General features: G+C 44.1%; 1 protein-coding gene and 1 long non-coding RNA gene across 10 annotated transcripts in view; one reads left to right on the top strand and one right to left on the bottom strand.

Annotated features, from left to right (window-relative positions):
- Positions 1-13,501, bottom strand: part of LOC123613566 (uncharacterized) — a 94,459-nt gene extending 80,958 nt beyond the window's left edge. Inside the window, exons 1-3 of one of the 8 annotated variants that reach the window (XR_012502236.1) lie at positions 9,820-11,364; positions 9,581-9,695; positions 7,898-8,030 (exon numbers count right to left, since the gene is read on the bottom strand). This is a non-coding gene — a long non-coding RNA (uncharacterized LOC123613566). Of the gene's footprint in view, positions 1-7,897; positions 11,365-13,112 lie in introns of those variants that run through there. The other 7 variants (XR_012502235.1, XR_012502231.1, XR_012502234.1 and 4 more) reach the window with 7 other exon arrangements.
- The window catches only part of SNTB1 (syntrophin beta 1), a 199,922-nt gene continuing 193,362 nt past the window's right edge, over positions 11,554-18,113 (top strand). Inside the window, exons 1-2 of one of the 2 annotated variants that reach the window (XM_074352997.1) lie at positions 11,554-11,688; positions 12,208-12,964. In XM_074352997.1, the coding sequence (XP_074209098.1) occupies positions 12,412-12,964 (553 nt within the window). In that variant the 5' untranslated portion in view covers positions 11,554-11,688; positions 12,208-12,411. Of the gene's footprint in view, positions 11,689-11,923; positions 12,038-12,207; positions 12,965-18,113 lie in introns of those variants that run through there. The other variant, XM_074352996.1, reaches the window with a different exon arrangement.

The raw sequence follows: 18,113 nt of genomic DNA, 5'->3' as shown, positions 1-18,113 counted from the left end.
CGTGAGGCAAAAGAATAGGTTATACAACTTTCTCCAAGTCGGTGTGGATCCTCACCCAGAGTCCAATAGCACCACGTTTCCTAGTGAAAAACCATTACTTTGCAGAAAGCCCAACCAGCTCTCGGCCCTACTGCCATCCTGTGTCAGAGCGGAGTCCCTTTGGGAATGCTTGGGAGGGGCAGGGTCCCCCAGTCATGTTGCCCCAGCCTGGGGCCATCTATAGCTCACAGGGTTTACTCTGGCTAATACGTTTCCCACAGCTCCTGGCAGCCCCTCCCAGCAGCAACTGAAGCTTCGCAATACAGAAGAAATAATAGAGAAAGTGGAGGCCACAGAACCAAGCTCCAGCTTTTCAAAGCACATCTGTGGGCCACGATTTTGGTAGGTACAAAATTTGAAGAACTTGTTTTCAAGAACATAGACAAAGCCGTGTGTTTTGAGACAAGTGTGTGTAACACCCTCCAGAGGCCTCTTAAATGGTCCTTCACTGTTCCCTAAGAAGCAGCATGGTTCAACCCACTCTGCCTTCCTCAGGCAAGCCGCTTCCCCCTCTTCCCACAGATGTTGCAAAACCTTGCTTTTCATCCACTTTAGGGAGTCCCTGAACAGGAAGCTAGGGCACTTGGCAAAAGCAACAATTTCCCCTTTAGAATAAAGAGGCTCAGTTATAAATCCAGCTCTGAGAACACGCCGGCCCACCTACAGCTCTCCAGCCAGGTAAGCCATCTGACCTCTGAGAGAGACTGCATCACATCGCTCTCACCAGTCGCCCCCGTCCATGCCCTCCTCGCCACTACTGGGTCTGCACCAACCCTGCTCTCTGTTTCTTCCAAACCCCAACTCAACACTCGCTTCTCTGGCCCTGCCCTTCTCTGAAGGTGCCCACCTTCCACATTTTCCTGGACACTGAAGTGTTCGGTCCCCACAGTAAAGGGCTCCTGTGCATCCAGGGAGTCAGAGTGGCACAGTGAAACTCTCCAGGGCTTTGCCATCAGGCGGAGGTGCAGCTGAATCCCAGCTCTGGCATTAGCCAGCTATGATCTTGGCCAAGTTACTTAATAGTTTCCTCCATTGTCAGGTGGAGAATCACCGTTGCCTTGGAAAGCTGTTCCAATAATTAAATCAGATAATATATGTAAAGTGCTTAGCTCTGTGCTTGATTCATGCTATGAGATGTATTTTTCTTAGATTTATCTTTATTTTCTGGTAGTTTCCTGTAATCCTTTTCTTTAAAATCCAAATTGTCCATCCCTTAGGATCAGAAACGAAGTCCTATTTTTTTTTTTTTTGAATCCCATAAAAGTTCCCCACACAGGTTGTTTATGGATTAGTCAATAATTGTTTCTGAAATTACTGGACTATTTACATGATATTAAGGTAAAAGGTGAGAGGGGCATGTGAATCAAATTTAAAACTTGATGGCCTCAATAGAGTCAGCACAGGACTGGACAGAGTATGATACTCAAGATACTGAAGAAAAATGCTCAAATTTGACCCAGAAAACCTGAGTTATAATAACCGTGGCAACCTCGGTAAAGCCATGCAACCTTGTGTCCTTATCAGTAAATAATGCTTAACAGTATCTGACCTGCCTCCCTTTCCAGGACATTTTGAGGATCAACTGCCATCATCTTTACGAAAACATTTTCAAACAGTAATAGAATATAAAAATGAAAGATCTGACAGTTGGGTAAACGAAACTTCGTATGATTACTCAGGAAAGGCAGAAAGAGGCAGAGTGTTCCTCCTGGAAACTGCCCAGTGTCTGAGCATTGTCAGCATTCGTAGCCTTGAAATGTGTATCTAATCTGATCTCCCCTGGATGACAGAGGCTCAGGTTGTACTTCCTAAGACTGCTCAGAACCAGATCTGCTAGCTCTCTAAACTCTGCCCCTGTGCCTGCAGTGGCTAAAGCTAATTTCTAAAATATTAGGGGCCTCTGTGGGGAGCAAAGTCCAAGGACTTACCCAAAAATGTTCTCTGGGTCGACTACATTTACAGAGAACGTAAAGGGCAGAGAATTCTTGAACTCCATAGATTCAAATAAACCCCAGATTTACCTCCATACAAGTCCCATTTTTACCACTTCTTAGATCATGTTGGTTTCTTTTCATTTGTTTTTGCTGCAAGGTTGTGGAAGTGTTTGACTCTTGGCAACTGGGAGTTGGGAAAAAGATGGAAAATTACAATCTGATGCCTTTGTTTGCAAGAACCTAGTACAAAAACACCTCGTCTGGGGTTGAACCAGACAGTAGAACACAGGATGTCTACTGATCTATTTCTATCACTAGTTTGGGCACTGGTGTAGGTTGATGGAGCAGGCATGAAGCAGAAGGAAGACCAGTGGGCTAGTTAACCATAAAAACTGATCTTGTAGCATTACATTTATTGTATGAGCAGGGATGGGAAGTCTTTGGAGCTCAGAGATATCATTCTATGAGACCATGAGATTGTATTAGATTACATACTGAAGACAGAACCTACCACATGCAAACTTCGCAGAGACATATAAAAATCCAGACCTCTAATTCAGTTCCTTACAGTGGGAGGTTTAAAGCCAAAGGCCAAGTCCAGCCTGCACGAGTCTTTGTTTTGCTTGTCATTTATTTTATTTGTGGGGCTAAATACTATTTTACACAAATTTGAGCCAAAGTTTTTTTCCAACCTTATTGTGCTATAACTGACATATTACCTTGGGCAAGTTTCAGATGGACAACATGATAATTGGATATACGTATGTATTGTGAAATGATTACCACAGTAAGGTTAGTTAGCACATCCATCACTTCACATACTTATCTCTCTTTTTTTAATGGTAAGAACTTTTAAGATCTACTCTCTTAGTCTTAAGACCTACTTTCAAGTATACAATACAGTACTGTGAACTATAGTCACCACACTATACATTAGATCCCCCAAACTTACTCATCTTATATCTGAAAGTTTGTACCTTTAACTACTAACTAATCTTCCCCATTCCTACCCCCAGACCCACCTGGCAACCACCAATCTACCCTCTGTTTCTATGCGTTTGTTTTCTTAAGACTCCACGTATAAGTAAAATCATATAGTATTTGTCTCTCTCTGTCTGACTCATTTCACTTAGCATAATGCTCTCAATAGCCATCAATATTGTTGCAAATGGCAAGATTTCTTTTTTATGGCTGAATAATATGTCATTATATATAACTCACATTTTCTTTATCCATTCATTCATCAATGGACATTTAGGTTGTTTCTGTATCTTGGTTTTTGTGAATAATCCTGCAGTGAACATGGGGTAAAGCTATCTCTTTAAGATAGTGATTCCATTTCCTTTGGCTAATTACCCAGAAGTGGGATTTCCGGATTATGTGACAGTTCTATGTTTAATTTTTTGAGGAACCTCCAAACTCCATACTGTTTTCCATAGTGGCTACACGATTCCCACCAACAGTGCACAAAGGTTCCCTTTTCTCCACATCCTCGCCAGCACTTGTTCATTCATGTCTTTTTGATAATAGCCATTTTAACAGGTTGAGCCAAATTCTTTAAATCACTTAAAAGTATATTTCTTGATTGCCTTGGAAAATCAGAGGATCTGGTCCTTATACTTTCCCAAGTGACAGCAATCACTGCCTGCTGCTGAGCAGCCTGGCCCTTTATAGGAAGCTCTCTCAATGTGCATGTCTCTCACCACTGGTTATTACCCCACATTGGGATCACGTACCATGGCACCGGCAGACAAGTATCTCTTCTACACTTATGTTGCTATCAAAATTTGGAGAACTTAATAGTAAACAGAGGGCAGAGCATCTTAAGAAAATTGAAAGAGGACACATTTCCCTTTGGAGATGAAGAATAAACATCAAGCTTAAATTTATACATTTATACAGCACCACCACCATCATCATCCTACTGTCACAAGCTTCTCCCTTCCCCAAAGCAAAATCACAATAACTTCAGCCTTGAAAAGATTTCAGAACTCACTGGTTATAATGGACTCTTTGTGACAGAAGCTAAGTTCACTCTAAACAGATTCTAGTGGGAAAAAAAATTCTCTCTTAAAAGGAAAAAAAAAAAAAAAAAAAAGAAAAAGAAGAAGAAAGAAAGAAATCCCCAACCAGCCCAAAACAAATCTTTCAGTTGCTTGACTTTCTGTAAAGAAAATAAATGGCAATAAAGTGTTTCTGCATTTGTGTAAAAACAGGACTCCCTTGCTCTAACTGTAATCTATAACTGCTTTTACTTGGGGGCATTGGTGCTAGTAACACTGAAAGAAATAGCCATGGGTTTTTTTGTGTGTTTTTTTTTAACCTTTCAGAAAGCCTGTGGGACAGAGTTTAAAACATAGCAGTGTTAGGGCTGCCAAAGACTCACTCTTTGGAAGAGAGGTTGATCCTCTTGAGGGTTTCCCTTTCAAAATGATTGTAAAGGCCTTCACTCAGAGGACCATGGATGTAAAATCTGAGTTTCAATCAACTGAAGCTTAAAATGTGGTTGAGGGTGGCAGGGTGGCCCAGCGGAGAGAGGACATGATGTGGAGTTTGTCAAATGGGCGTCTGAATTTCAACCCTTCCATTCAAAATTGATGGGACCCTGGGTGGGCTTCTTTATTCCTCTGTGTTCCAAGTCCCTATTTATGAAACTTGGATGACTTCTGCGTCACAGAGTTGATGCGAATATTGCCGGAGGAAACATTAATTGGCCCATTACAGGCACACTCAAGTGCTGGTTCTTTCTGTTGTTGTTGTTTCGTTTACATACAATAATGTTAGCTCCCAGGGACTAGAATGTTTGCTATTTGCTAGATCAGTGCCCTTTAACCTGAATTCCAGTTTCCCTGGCTTTTTAAGTTGCTCTAGTCCTTTCCCCAAATTTGAATGCACTAGAGCAGGGGTCATCCTTTTTTCCTGTAAAGAGCCAAGTTAGAAATATTTTTATATTATGGACCATCTCTATTGTCAAAGTATTCAAATGTCAGAGGGCTCTATAGTCTGTCAGATTATTCAACTCTGCCTGCCATTGTAATGTGAAAATAGCCACAAATAATATGTAAACAAATGTCTGTGTCTGTGTTCCAATAAAACTTTATTTACAAAAAGCAAACAGCTGGACCAGGGTCAATAGTTTGCCAACACTCAAACTTGGCTATGCGCTATCTTATCTACGTCAGAACCCCCTTGATGAAATGTACATTTTTAGGCCCTCCAAAAGACTAGAATAGTCAGGATCTTTTTGGAGTGGGGCTTGGGCTTCTGCATTATTATCCCCAACTCTACTTTGAAAAAAAAAAAAGTATTAAACATATGAATAATTTGAAAGACTTATACAACAAATCCCCATTTATCTTTCACTAGATTCACTTATTGTTAATTTTGCCACATTTTCATCATAGATCTCTTTCTCTTTTTCTCTCTCTTTCTGTCTCTATATCTGAAAGTCAGTTGATACTTTGCCACATTTTCTTGGTAATTCTTCTCTTCTCTCCATTTGAAAGTCAGTTAAGGACATCATTTCACCCCTAAGCACATCAGTACGTATCTTCTAAGAAGAAATACTTTCTACAACGATAATATTATCTCACCTAAGGAACTTAGTTAACATGGGTGCAATTATATTATCAAATATACAGTCTGTATTTAAACATCTGCAACGGCCACACAAAAAATGTCCTGGTAGTTTTTCTTTGATGATCAAATTCAAGATCTTGCATTTTATTTGGTTTTCATGTCGCTTTAGCTTCCTTTCTTTTAGAAAATTCCACCCTATTTTTTGTCTTCTGTGACTTGGCATTTTTGAGGAGCCCAAGCCATTTGTTTTATAGAATCCCTGCCATCTGGATCTGCCTGTTTCCCCACATCTAGATATTTAGATGGTTGATTGGATCAAGCATCTATGTGGTGATCTGTGCACCTTTACTGAAATATACTCTAAGGACAAAATGAACTGCAAAGAAATCTTGAACTTACTAAGTAGGTTTGTTGTTGGTACTACTATCCGAATAGTAATAATAATTCTGAAACATCTCCTTTCTATATTGCAGGACACACCAAAATAAATAAATACATTGACATTTATGAAAACCAGATTTCTCACATATTGGGAGACACAAATATGGAATAAGGAAAAGTAAGGAAGTACCTTATGGTATAGGGTTTGAAATGAGAATATGAGAATAAACTCTATTTACTTATTCTATAACCAAGAACACCTAGTCCCCAGATCTCGGTTTTGAAAAAACATTTCACATGGAAAGAAACCAGGGCTCCTTAAGGAATGGCTGATCCCAGGAGCTGGGCAGATAAAATGCAAGTTGATCCTGGAACAGCTTATTATGTCAGAAAGCAAAAAAGAAAAGAAAAGAAAAGAAAAGAAAAGAAAAAGAAAGAGAAGAAAAGAAGAAAGAAAAGAAAAATGCTTAAAGACAATGGGACCTGTCAAAAGAACACAGGAGTCAACTTGGGGAGGCTCATACTGCCCAAACTGGGTATATTTAAGAAGAAGACAAAAGAAAGATAACAATGAATTATAGCATGTTAGATAAGAATCTATGTCATAGTGAAATTAAAAATCAATACAACAAAAGTAACTGTATATAGAAGAAAGTTCCTCACTGCGAATGTATGTCTGCTAATAAATGTGTTAAGAATGATTGAATTCAGTATCTGCCTTTTTAACATGTTTCCCAGATGGTTCCAATTTCCTCCAACCTTTGGGAACACTGCTAGGTGTTTTGTTGAAACTGTTCTTTTTATAATAGTCATGAACTCTTAAACCTAGCCCCAGCCCTGGAGAAACTAATACTTAACAGAAATATATGAAAAATTAAAATTCTAGTCAATCTGTGACAATTTAAAATGCTTCTGAAATTATTTTTCCTTGCTCTTTAACATATCAGTCATTCTGGCTGCTCCTGAAACTTGCCTTTCTATTCTAGCCTGGTCCTGGGAGAACTCCTCCTGCTAACTTCTGCCACAGTCCCCTGCCCCTGCAGTGCAAAGTCTTTATACCCATGGACATGGGAGAAGGAGACAGCTGCTTGGGACTGCCTCCAGGCTCAGCCTCTTGCTTGCTGTAGTTTTCTGTCCCTTCACCAGGCAGACCACAGCTTTCAGGCATCGACTGCCAACTTGGAGTTTAGTCCAGGGGATACTGCATGTAAATACAGTGCCTTGTGATGCCTCAGAGGGCTTGAATTTTCATTTCAGAAGTAGGGCAGTAGCCCTTTGCCTTTAAATATGTCTTCTGCCTCTGGGCTTCCAAGTTTGGCAGTTAATTGGGGCTAGTTTTGTAAAGTTCTAGTTTAATTATGCAGAGAAGCAATTCAAAAGTTAGCATATAGTTATTAATTTCTCTCCCCATAATCACTTTTCCTTTGCTCCCATATTCAAATCGATGGCTAGACCCTATCAATTCCACTTTCAATATTTTTCCAGCATCATCCTTTGACTTTTCACTTCCTTGCTATCATATTTTAAAGTCGTGTATGGAAGAATCTTTGATTTCTTATTCCTCTTCACTTTCGCCCCAGAATATCTTCTGTATCTACTTAGGTCAAATTGCTAAAATTTCTAGTATGTGGTGGGCTATATCTTACCTCCTAGGATTTCAAAGAGCCATTGTGTTCAACATGTCTTTCATAAGGGACCTCACCTATCATTCCACAGTTAAAAAAAAAAAAGAATCAAATATATAAAATCCCTTAGGAAAAGTGACTTACATTTTTATCATATATATTACAAGACTGGATAAGGTTTGTTTCAGGAGCAGTATTTATGGAGAGTGGGTGGAACTCAGTAAGAAAAGGTGGAGGATAAACATCTAACTACTTCACAGTTCTGCCTTGGGCTAGCCCTGCTCCCAAAAAAGTCACCACTACAACATTCTAAACACAGTGAGCAATCAAGTAACTCACCTGACTGACTGGCTGGCTGAGAGTCTGGGTGGTGGTCTGTGGAGTTAACCAAGGAGCCACCCAGCTGAATACCAGCTGTAAGCAATAGAGGGCGTTGGTCAATCCACTTGAATCTGATGCTGTACCTACAAGCCTACCGGGGCACAGCAGAGAAGAAAGAATCTGCTCAGCCTTCTGTTCATGTGTCATCCCCCAGTCTCGGCGCTTCATCTTTAAAATAAGAATCACTAACCCACAATTATGACTTGGAATCTGGAATCTAGCTACTTCCCCATTAATTTCACACTCAGTACTGCAGCCGCCTCGGTCTCCCCACATACTCTTTGTGTACGCGTCTGTCTTCCTGTCTTATATATCTTGCATCCTTGGGTGGGCCCGCCTCCAGCACCTCCCTCAGATCTTTACTAGCATCGTTGGTACTAAGTAAGCATTTAGTCAACACGGATTTACACAGGTGCGCCTCACCTTAGGAGTTCTGCATTTTAAGCTCCCCTCCTGCTCCTCTCTCATTCTGTTCTCTTTCATCCCCCCAGATATCAAGGAGCATTCCACTTCCTCTTCACCATTTACCTTGTATCCAAACTCCATCCTGTAACTGGATAAGTCCTCCTAAAGATGTTTCATCTACTCTTTAGGAAACAGTGTCAAAAGTACAATGATCGTATTTTCCAAACATAAACACTGGAGCATGTGTTCTAACCAGTAAAAATTTGCTCAGTCAGTATTAGGAAGTAATATAATCTCTGGTTATCTGTGGGGGATTGGTTCCAGGACCCCCACGGACACCAAAATCCACAGATGCTTGAGTCCCTTACATAAAATAGCATTGGGCGGCAAGTATCCACAGATTCCACGTGTGTGGATTTAACCAACTGCCACTACAGAGGGCTGGCTGTATTTGAAATTGTATCTCAGACCAAAGTCACTGACTCACAGAGGCTCTCCTTACCAGTGGCCACCCCCAGAGGTCCCCGGCTCTAGTCACTCTAGACCTGATTGCTCTGTTCTATTTTCTTCCTGGCATTTACTTCTTTTGCAGTCTTGCCAGATCTCCACCCTATGGCCCACCACAACGGAATGTCGTAGGGCACATCTTGTCCTTTGTCTGCTCCCGTATCACAGCACCCAGGACAGTGCCTGGGACCTGACTTTGTGGAATGAGTGATGACCACTGCCCCTCTGCCACATGCTGCTGCTGCTCCATCATTATCCTCCTCTCTGTGGAGCTAAAGATTTTGTGACCTGCTGTTGCAAGTCTAAGTCCACCTAAACATCTGTAGGCAAAGAGGCACACACAGGCAGATTCCTCTTTTGGCTGGGCCGAAATGGAAGCCAAAAGTTTAGGACAGAAGAAGGAAACAGAACAGGAGACAGAACTAAAGTAAAAGAAATCTGTTTAAAAAAAAGAAGGGGACTTCAGGTGTGACTTCTGGAATGCTCAAGCTGGACTGGTAGTCATGACACCCCAGGTGTGGTGGCCCTGGATCTTTCACGGCTTTACTCTGAGCTTCCAATGCCACACTCATAAAATGAGGAGGCTAGAAGGCCTTTCAGAGCTGAGACAGTGACCATTCTTCAAAAAGGGAAACCTAAGAGAATATAATCTGTCCTAATTGTCAATAGTACAGGTCTACAGTGCAGCCGTCCCATCCAGAACTAAGGAGTGAGGTAAATAAAGCTCACCTTTCAGAGTCAGCATTTCCAATCACAGGCCAGACATGCAGAGCTGTCTAAGGGAGCAGACAAGGCTTCCAGGCCAGGGAGACCACAAGCCTTCAGTTTCAACCTGAAAACAAGTCTAAAGAAAAGAATGTGTCAATTAGGGGAGGACAGGGTGTCCTCTAACCTTGGAAAGAAGGAGAGGCCAGAAAAACAACGGCTGGCTGCATCCTGCTAAAGCCCTCTAGGGGAAGGGTCCTTACCCTCCGTTCTTCCTTCTCAACCGAAAGGCCAGCCTCTGTGTGAGATGAACACTGTAGTTAACAGGTCCTGAGCGTTTTTTAGGAGTCCAGATTTTTTACAGCTGGGTTCGTATCCTGACTATGCCGTTTACTGCTACATGATCAGGGTAAGTTTTTAAACCTGTATCTCCACTTTTCTTCCTCTGAAACAGGAGTGATAAAAAGTTACATATCCCCAAGAATTACTGGGAGGATTAAGTTAGTACTCGTAAAGCACTTAGCATAGGAGCTGTTATTCTAATTCCATTGGCCATCCCATCTCTGGCTAACATGCATGCCTCAGGCCTAATAATACTGAATATTTGTCTCTCTTCCTTCTGACTCCACTTTCAACAAGCAACCTGCTCCTTCCCATGTAGGTTAGCTTACCCGGAAAAAATGTGCTTATCACAGAGATTCTGAGAAATTCCAATTCCAGAGCCTGCGATTTCTTATGGCAAATCAATAAATTATTTCTAGTTATGCCTGGGCCTCTGACATTGCTTGACCACAGAGGCAAGATATAGGTGTGATGTGAATGGAGGATTTCAGTCCGGGACAGATCTGTTTTGATTTCTAAATCATCACACTGGCGTTCTGCTGCCTATCTCCACCTCTGTGCGATTGGGTCAGAATGCAGATACTCAGGCTCTGGTTTTCCTGAAGAGTATTAAGCGTGAGTCCTCAGGCTCCAAAGCAGAAGACAGCCCCAGCTGGTTTTCCCACCCAGCAGTGGTGCTGCTCATATCATCTTGCAGTATGATCCTGGTGCTGCTGTCCCTGCCATGGGTATCTTCATGTGACAGAATTAAGAGTTTTTTGAACCCTGGTGGGTTAGAAATATAGGAAATAAGGATGCTTGCGAACAGAAGTACTATTCCAAGTGTTCCCTCTTGACCTACCTGCAGTCACTTCCCTTCCTCAAAAAGAAAAGAAAAGGAGAGTCCAAATGTTTTCATTGCATTCTGGGACCCTGCCTGGAATACCAACCACCCTTTGGGGATTGGTCTGGGTTTTTAAATATTCTCAGTTAAAAGTGTGAGTCATTCTGGAAGGGTTGGAGAACTTTCAGTGATGATACACATCAGTGGGAACGTGTTCAATAACATTTCTTTCCTCCTGACACCTTGCTGGGTTAAGTTTACCTTTAGGAATTCTTAGCTTTGTGAATTTTGTTTTATTTTGTTCTGTTTTTGGAGAGAAGGCAAAGAGAGGTGGGAAAGGGAAGTAGATGAGAACTGTGAAACACTTTCAGAGCTCCGTGAGACCTGCATAGGGTCGGGGAGAACTTGAGAAGTTTAAGGACCGGAAGATTTCAGGTTTATTAAAGATATGGGTTAAGTTGGCATTACCCTATTGGCCTAGGAAGGTAACCAATGATTATAATGTTGTTTCCCAGGGAAAAAAAAAAAAAACAGAGCTTGAGCTCCAAATAAGTCACTGGTAAAGGAACTTTTGAGATACAATTCATGGCAACTGGCTTCTTAAATGCTGCGCTTTCTATATTGGATCTTGGGAAGAAGGAGAGAGCCCCAGAAAGCATTTGGTGTGGCACTGGGGTTAAAAAAAAAAGATAGGTCAGAAGCAGAGAGTATATAATGTGTTAGAGCTCAAAGAACATTTGTCTCTGGGGTCTGGGGCAGGCAGTGACCTGCTAAAACCCCAGCCAGCAGAGCCACCTCTCCAGAGACCCGGCAGAAAGAAGTCCTGCATTTAGACAGAGGAAGTTTCTCCCGCACTGGGTATGCTGACGTTTCATTCAGGGTTCCTGGGACAGTCCTCCTTCGGGACTCTAGGAAACCCAGAGCCTCCGTCTGAGTCTACCTGAGAGTCCTTGCGGAAAGGAGACAGGTAAGAACTCGGCAGCAGAAGCCAAGACTTGGCTGGAGGAAGCCAGAGTGAGGAGGCTTGCATCTAGATACAACAGGGTTGGGGGTTAGGACTCAGGGACGGTTTAACACAGGGTGTGGAAGGGAAGGGGGCTTGGGTGTATCCAGAGAGGAGACCAAGGCAGGACACGCAGACCGCACGAAGGTGCCGTGCGGGCTCCGGCGCAGAAGGGCGAGAGGAGAGAGGACTGGGGCGGGGTGGAGAGCGAAGCTGTCCCTGCGGCGACGTGCGCCCGGAGGAGGGAGGCGGGGAGGGAGGGTCTGAGCGGGCGCGCGGCGTGTGACCGCCGAGGCTGCGGCGGCTGGAACAGGTGAGCGGCAGCCGGGCGGCGGGTCCCCGCCCTTCCCCGGGAGCGGCGCTCCCTCTCGACCCTCCCCCGCGCTTATCCGTTCCGCGGCTTCCCCTGGGTTTGGGGTTTTGCAACCGGCAGCTGGCTTTTTTATTTTCCCCCACCCCTGTTTCTGTCTCTCCTTCTTTTAGGTTGCTCCACCCCGGCCAGGATCAGGCCAGGGGAACCGGCCTGACTGCGGCTGCCAACTCGCGCCGGGCGCGTCGGCGAACTCCCGGAGTGGAGTCCCGCGTCCCGCCTTCTCCCTGCGCGGCGCGCTCTCCCCGCTCCCCCCACAACCCTTCCCCACTTTTCCCCCTTTTGCAATCACATGGCATTTTAAGAATGCCGGAAAGATGGCGGTAGCGGCGGCGGCGGCAGCGGCGGCGGGGCCGGCAGGCGGCGGAGGCGGCCGGGCTCAGCGGAGCGGGTTGCTGGAAGTTTTGGTGCGGGATCGCTGGCACAAAGTTCTGGTGAACTTGAGCGAGGACGCCTTGGTTCTGAGCTGTGAGGAGGGCGCTGCGGCGTCCAACGGCCTCGGGACCGCCACCAATGGCTCATTCTGCAGGGGCGCCGGCGGCGCGCAGCCCCCGGACTCGCCCGCCGGGGTCCGCACCGCCTTCACCGACCTGCCCGAGCAGGTGCCCGAGTCCATCTCGAACCAGAAGCGTGGCGTGAAGGTGCTGAAGCAGGAGCTGGGCGGACTGGGCATCAGCATCAAGGGGGGCAAGGAGAACAAGATGCCCATCCTCATCAGCAAGATTTTCAAGGGGCTGGCGGCGGACCAGACCCAGGCCCTGTACGTGGGCGACGCCATCCTGTCAGTGAACGGGGCCGACCTGCGGGACGCCACCCACGACGAGGCGGTGCAGGCGCTGAAGCGCGCTGGCAAGGAAGTGCTGCTGGAAGGTGAGGGGTTAACGCCGCGGGGGCCGCTCGGGAGACGTGCGCCTCCCCTCCCCTTCCCTCCCGCCTCACCCTCACTCCCGCCCGCGCGCCGTCACCCCCCAGGGAGTCGCCGTGCGCGTGTGGCGGAGTTCTGACAACTTTCACCCACCTGGGGGCAACTTGTCCCCACCTGAGAGTCGTCCCAGGCGTTGTCCCAGCGAGGGTGCAGGAAAAGGCCAGGCGAGCGGGGTCTGAGCTCCCGCCCTGTGCCGAGCACGGGGTCGCGTGCGTGGTGCACGTTGCCTCGCAATCCGCGCAAAATCCGAGAGCAGCGTAGGGGCTGGGAAGTGGGACTGGGGATGAGGGCGATACGTCCACGTTCCCAAGCCAGCTCACTGAGTAATCACAACTCGGACAGTTTTCTGCTTTGGCACAGTTTTCTCCTCGGAAGCCCGGGCAGCTCAGCTAAAAGGGTTGACTCTCAAAAGGGGCCAGAGAGAGGTGGCTATACGTGAATGCTGAAACTCCCAGCACTTTTCCCGACTTCCCTCCTTTCAAACTGGAGACCGAGCTTCTGGCCGGAAAACTGTGCCAAGGGCTGGCAAGAGTGTTGCAGCTTCATGCTGAAGTTTACTTCTGCTGCCAGGTGTTTGGCCGGTCAGTCTGGATTCCAGGTTGCTCTGGGTGGAGGGCTGGGGAAGTGGTTTTTCTGCCTGCATTTCCCCGGTTATTTTTTTAATTTCCCCGAGTGTTGTGGAAACAACTTTTCATTTGTAAACAGTTGCCCCTGCGTGTGAGGTGTCTAAGAAACGACTCTCTCATGTCCCCAACCCCTCATTTACCGGATGTGGGTGTAACTAGAATAGGCAGCATCGTGTTGAACCCTTTTGTGGTTGTGTGGCGTTACGCCCGCCCGGGGAGGAGGGCAGTAGAGGAGTAAGGCAGTAATTCATTCTCCTTTCCCACCACAGCTTCATTTTCTCTCTTGATACTTGCCTCTCTGCCCCTTAGCTCACTTTGTACCTGCCTCTGATAGCACTAATATTGTGTAATTATTTCATCTATTTATCCACCACCACCCCCGGACCCCACACTGTAGATTGAGTCGTCTGGGGTCTTTCATTTAGTTATGGGCCATCTCCTTTGAGCCCAATGACAAGAATGCTAAGTAAAGGAATAAGTGAACCCATGGCCACTGAAACAGAAATGTTTCAACTAAGACTTTGTAAACTGGTGGTTGATTGAAGTCCTAAACTAAGGATTTAGGTAAATTTCTTGCTCACCAATTGTGAGCTGGTGCTGGTGTGTGAAGCTGAGAAAGTTCAAATTTTGGAAAACAACTCTGTTCTGTGTGACAGCTGATGCAACCCTCCGGTACATGATGGCCCACCTCCTGGCCTAGAACACAGAAGAGATTTTAACCCCCTTGTTTATCTAGAGGATTTGTGATGTCTTCATATTTAACTGCTGCCTGGGATTCAGAAAATGAAAGGCTATTTGCTTTGGCTTGATGATTAACATAAGTAAACAGAAAAAAAAAGCTTTCTTGATTCAAGTGTGTGTTGGCTTGTGTGACAAGAGGCAGGTGGGATCTGAGGCAAGTGCAGTTTGGACTATAAACGACTGGACACCTGCTCAGTTTGCAATATTGACTGGAGCATAGCGGGGACACAAAAGGCAGGTCATTTCTATTTCAGGCACTGCCCTTCATTATGTCACTTCTCCTAAGTTTCAATTTAATGAATAATGACTTAGCAAAGGGGTTAAAAAAAAACAACTCTCTCACCCCAAAAGAGGAAGAAAATGTGACTCCCTATAGTTAAAAGTAAACTTAGACAAAGAAAAAAAAAATCAAGCAGTTGTCTGACTTTATTGGTGCAGCAACTGAAGAGTGTGTTTTGTAAAAATCTCTCAACATGACATTCTTACAGTGGATTGTCATGTGTTCTAGGCAGGATTTCCAGGGAAAGATCTGTGGGCCTCTTAGACATGAACCACCTGAGCTTGGGGCAGCAGTCCTACTCTCCATCTGAGTTTTCAGAAATCCACTGCTATTAAGAGAAGCAAGTAGAGGTCCCTCTCAAAGCAGCATCTCTTCTGATGAGTATTGGGTCTGAATGTGGTGGGAGTGATCGTGGATCATCAAACCAAATAGCACACATCCTCTTTTTTGTAGCTGCCCTAGGACAGGGATTCCTAGCTGAAAGGAATTAGCAGAACCACCAGAAGGGCTTTTAATAATCATCTATCTACTTGCCCCTGGACTTAAGTGCCATCTTGATTCCGGAATCTCTACAGAGGAAAAGCTTTGCCGATGTAATCTAGTTGGACGAGAGAGCTAAGGGGGACGTATTAAAGGTATATTTATATGGCAAATACACTGTTTGTTTATTTACTTAGATTGCCTTTTGGGTGGGTTGTTTTTTGAGATAGCGGATGGAAACTAGTCTCAACCGCTGCCAGTGCATACGCCCCCTAGTGGAGAGTGACTGCCTCTACTAATGGAGCATCATGTGAAGTGAAACCCCGCACAGCGATTTTCATAGCCTATAATTCTAGACTTAAATTTTGCCCCAGAGGGATCTTAACATCTCTGAGTCTCATTGTCTTCTGAAAAATGAGAATAAAGAAATGCTAACTTACGGCATTGCTATATGGAAAGGGCACTCAGAATTTTAAAAAAGGAGGTGGCCAAGTATCAAATGCCTGCTGTGATTAGTTACTTTTATAGTTTAAATGAAATAAAGACGGTATTGCCCTTTCTAAGGAATACATGTTTCCTCTTCCTTTACTGGAGTTTATATTTTAATTTTAATTTTTATTTATTTTTTTTTTTGTGCTATAGAACTGCAATATTACGAGACGATTCCTCTGGGAAAAGAGAATCACAGCAATAGCTAACATTTCATGAGCACTTAGTAAGTGCCAGGCTTTACCTACACCTGTTCGTGTTACACTTCTGGTAACTCCATGAGGCTGGTGCTACTGTTCATTTTATTGATAAGAAACGAAAGTTTACAGACAGCAGGTTATTTACTTAAAGTAGCAGAATTAGAAGGCATCCAGGTCTATCAGAATGAAAAGCTTGAGGTGGAATTGATGCTTCCAGCTTCTGCTCCAAAGATGTGCTTGAATCAGTTGAAGCTTCATCAGTTATTGGGCTTAAGATGTTCTTCCCCCGACTCCTCGAATATGCTGATGTGCTTGGGACAGCCATGAGCAGCAAAGAGCAATTGTGTGGGCTACTTAAAGGGGAGAAACCAGAAAGAGGATTGAGCCTCAAAGCCCTAATCCCCAACTGTCTGGCTATCAAGAGAGAGCTGGTGTGATATGGCCCAAATTTACAATGTGATGGGGCCTCCATCATTGAAAACATGACCAGCAAAGAGATTAAACTGCAATTCAAACCTAAAGAGTGAATAAACTATGCCAGTCAAGTCAGGGTTAAACCAAAAGTGCATCAAAGTTAAGATCAGAGATCTTCACACTGTGAACTCATTTTCCATTTTAGAGAGTTGAGAACAGGACCCTGCATTCAGCCGTACAGGTACTGAACCCCGAAACTCCAGGGGTACGCTGCCTGGATTTGGGCAGGAGACATCTGCATAAACATCTTTGGCAGCTTTAGGTACAAAAGTGGGGATGAGGGGAAGCATTTTTTGCCCTTATATTAATAGTAAAAACATAATTTGGATTGTATCAACCTGTTTGTAACTGAAGTTGCAATAAAATTAGTTTCTTCATAAATTTGTTGCCATCAAAGAGTGCAGAATGTTCTGAAAGTGGAGATGAGGGGTGGACAGAATTATCCTTGGGCACAAAGGTGTCCTATGGAACTGGAGTAGAAAAAGTGGAAACTGAAAGGAGGAAGTCAGAGACAGTTGTTGACATTAACCCTGTCCATCCAAGCTCCTGCCTCAGTACCGCTCCCAGGAACGCTTGGCTGTTGAGATCACCTAAAATGTCACTTTCATAATCACTTTCTCCGGTGGTGGAAGTGGGGATGGCAGGGCAGGAAGATGGGGTGCAAGGGAAGGAGAGTGATTTTGCTGGCATACAATTTCAGGATTGGATGAGGAACTTGAATTTCAAAGAGTCTTACTTTATTTAGGATGTGCAGATTCTTAAGGAATATCCAAGAACCCTGCAATTAGAGTCTTGAAACTTGAGTTTTCTTTGAACTAATAGTTACACTGTTTGCAAGCTACTTTATCTCTTTGGACCTTGATTTTCTTCATTGGAAAGCTAGGGAGCTGGGTTAAGCCATCTCTAACCCTTATTTCACTTCAAATCATATAAATTCAGACCCAACACACTTTTGATAACAACTCTAACACCCTTTTTATTGTCATGGAATGAATTTCACAAATATAACCTAACTCTAAATTTAAAGAAAATCAGTATAATGCTCTATTATGTTATAATTATTGACGTTAAGAAAATACAGAAATGAGGTAAATTATAAAAAATATGTTTCAATAAATAAATGCGTGGTACCAGTACACAGGGGTCATAATGAAGGAGGGAGATTCGAGTACCTGTGTGTAAAATCGCCATCAATGCACAAATGAAGATGGGTCGGGGTGTGTGATATCATTTGGGATCTGGAAGAATCTTGCACTATGAAGGACTGTCTCAGATGTTGCAGGATGTCTTGGATCCCTGGCTCCTATCACTAAATGCTAGCAGTATGCCACCATGAGCCACCTTGACTTCTAAAATGCCTCTATAAATTTATGAACTGCTATTGGGGAAGGGCAGGAACCACTCTCGTGAAAACCAATGTTGTATAAAAATGCTAATTCTACTTTACCTTTCATAATACTTGTAATTTTGCAAACTCTTTTTACATGTGTGATAGTAGCTAACTTGTATGATTCTTACATCATACTAGATGCTGTTCTAAGCACTCTACATGGACTAAATCATTGGATTCTCACAATAACCCAGTACAATCAGTATGTCAGTATTTTACAGATGGAAAAACTGAGGCACCGATTGGTTAAGTCACTTGCCAAAAGAACACAGTGAATAAAGGCTGAGGGGGAGATTCAAGCACAGGCCTTGAAGCTTCTGATCCTCATAAATAGCCTCATAAAATAAGTGGGTTAGAGATGCTTATCCTCAGTTTCTTGATTAGGAAAGTGAAGCTCCAGGAGGTGGAATGCTT

Source organism: Camelus bactrianus, chromosome 25 (assembly GCF_048773025.1).
Source record: "Camelus bactrianus isolate YW-2024 breed Bactrian camel chromosome 25, ASM4877302v1, whole genome shotgun sequence".
Taxonomy (NCBI): domain Eukaryota; kingdom Metazoa; phylum Chordata; class Mammalia; order Artiodactyla; family Camelidae; genus Camelus; species Camelus bactrianus.
This window is presented reverse-complemented; position numbering and strand designations above follow the sequence as displayed.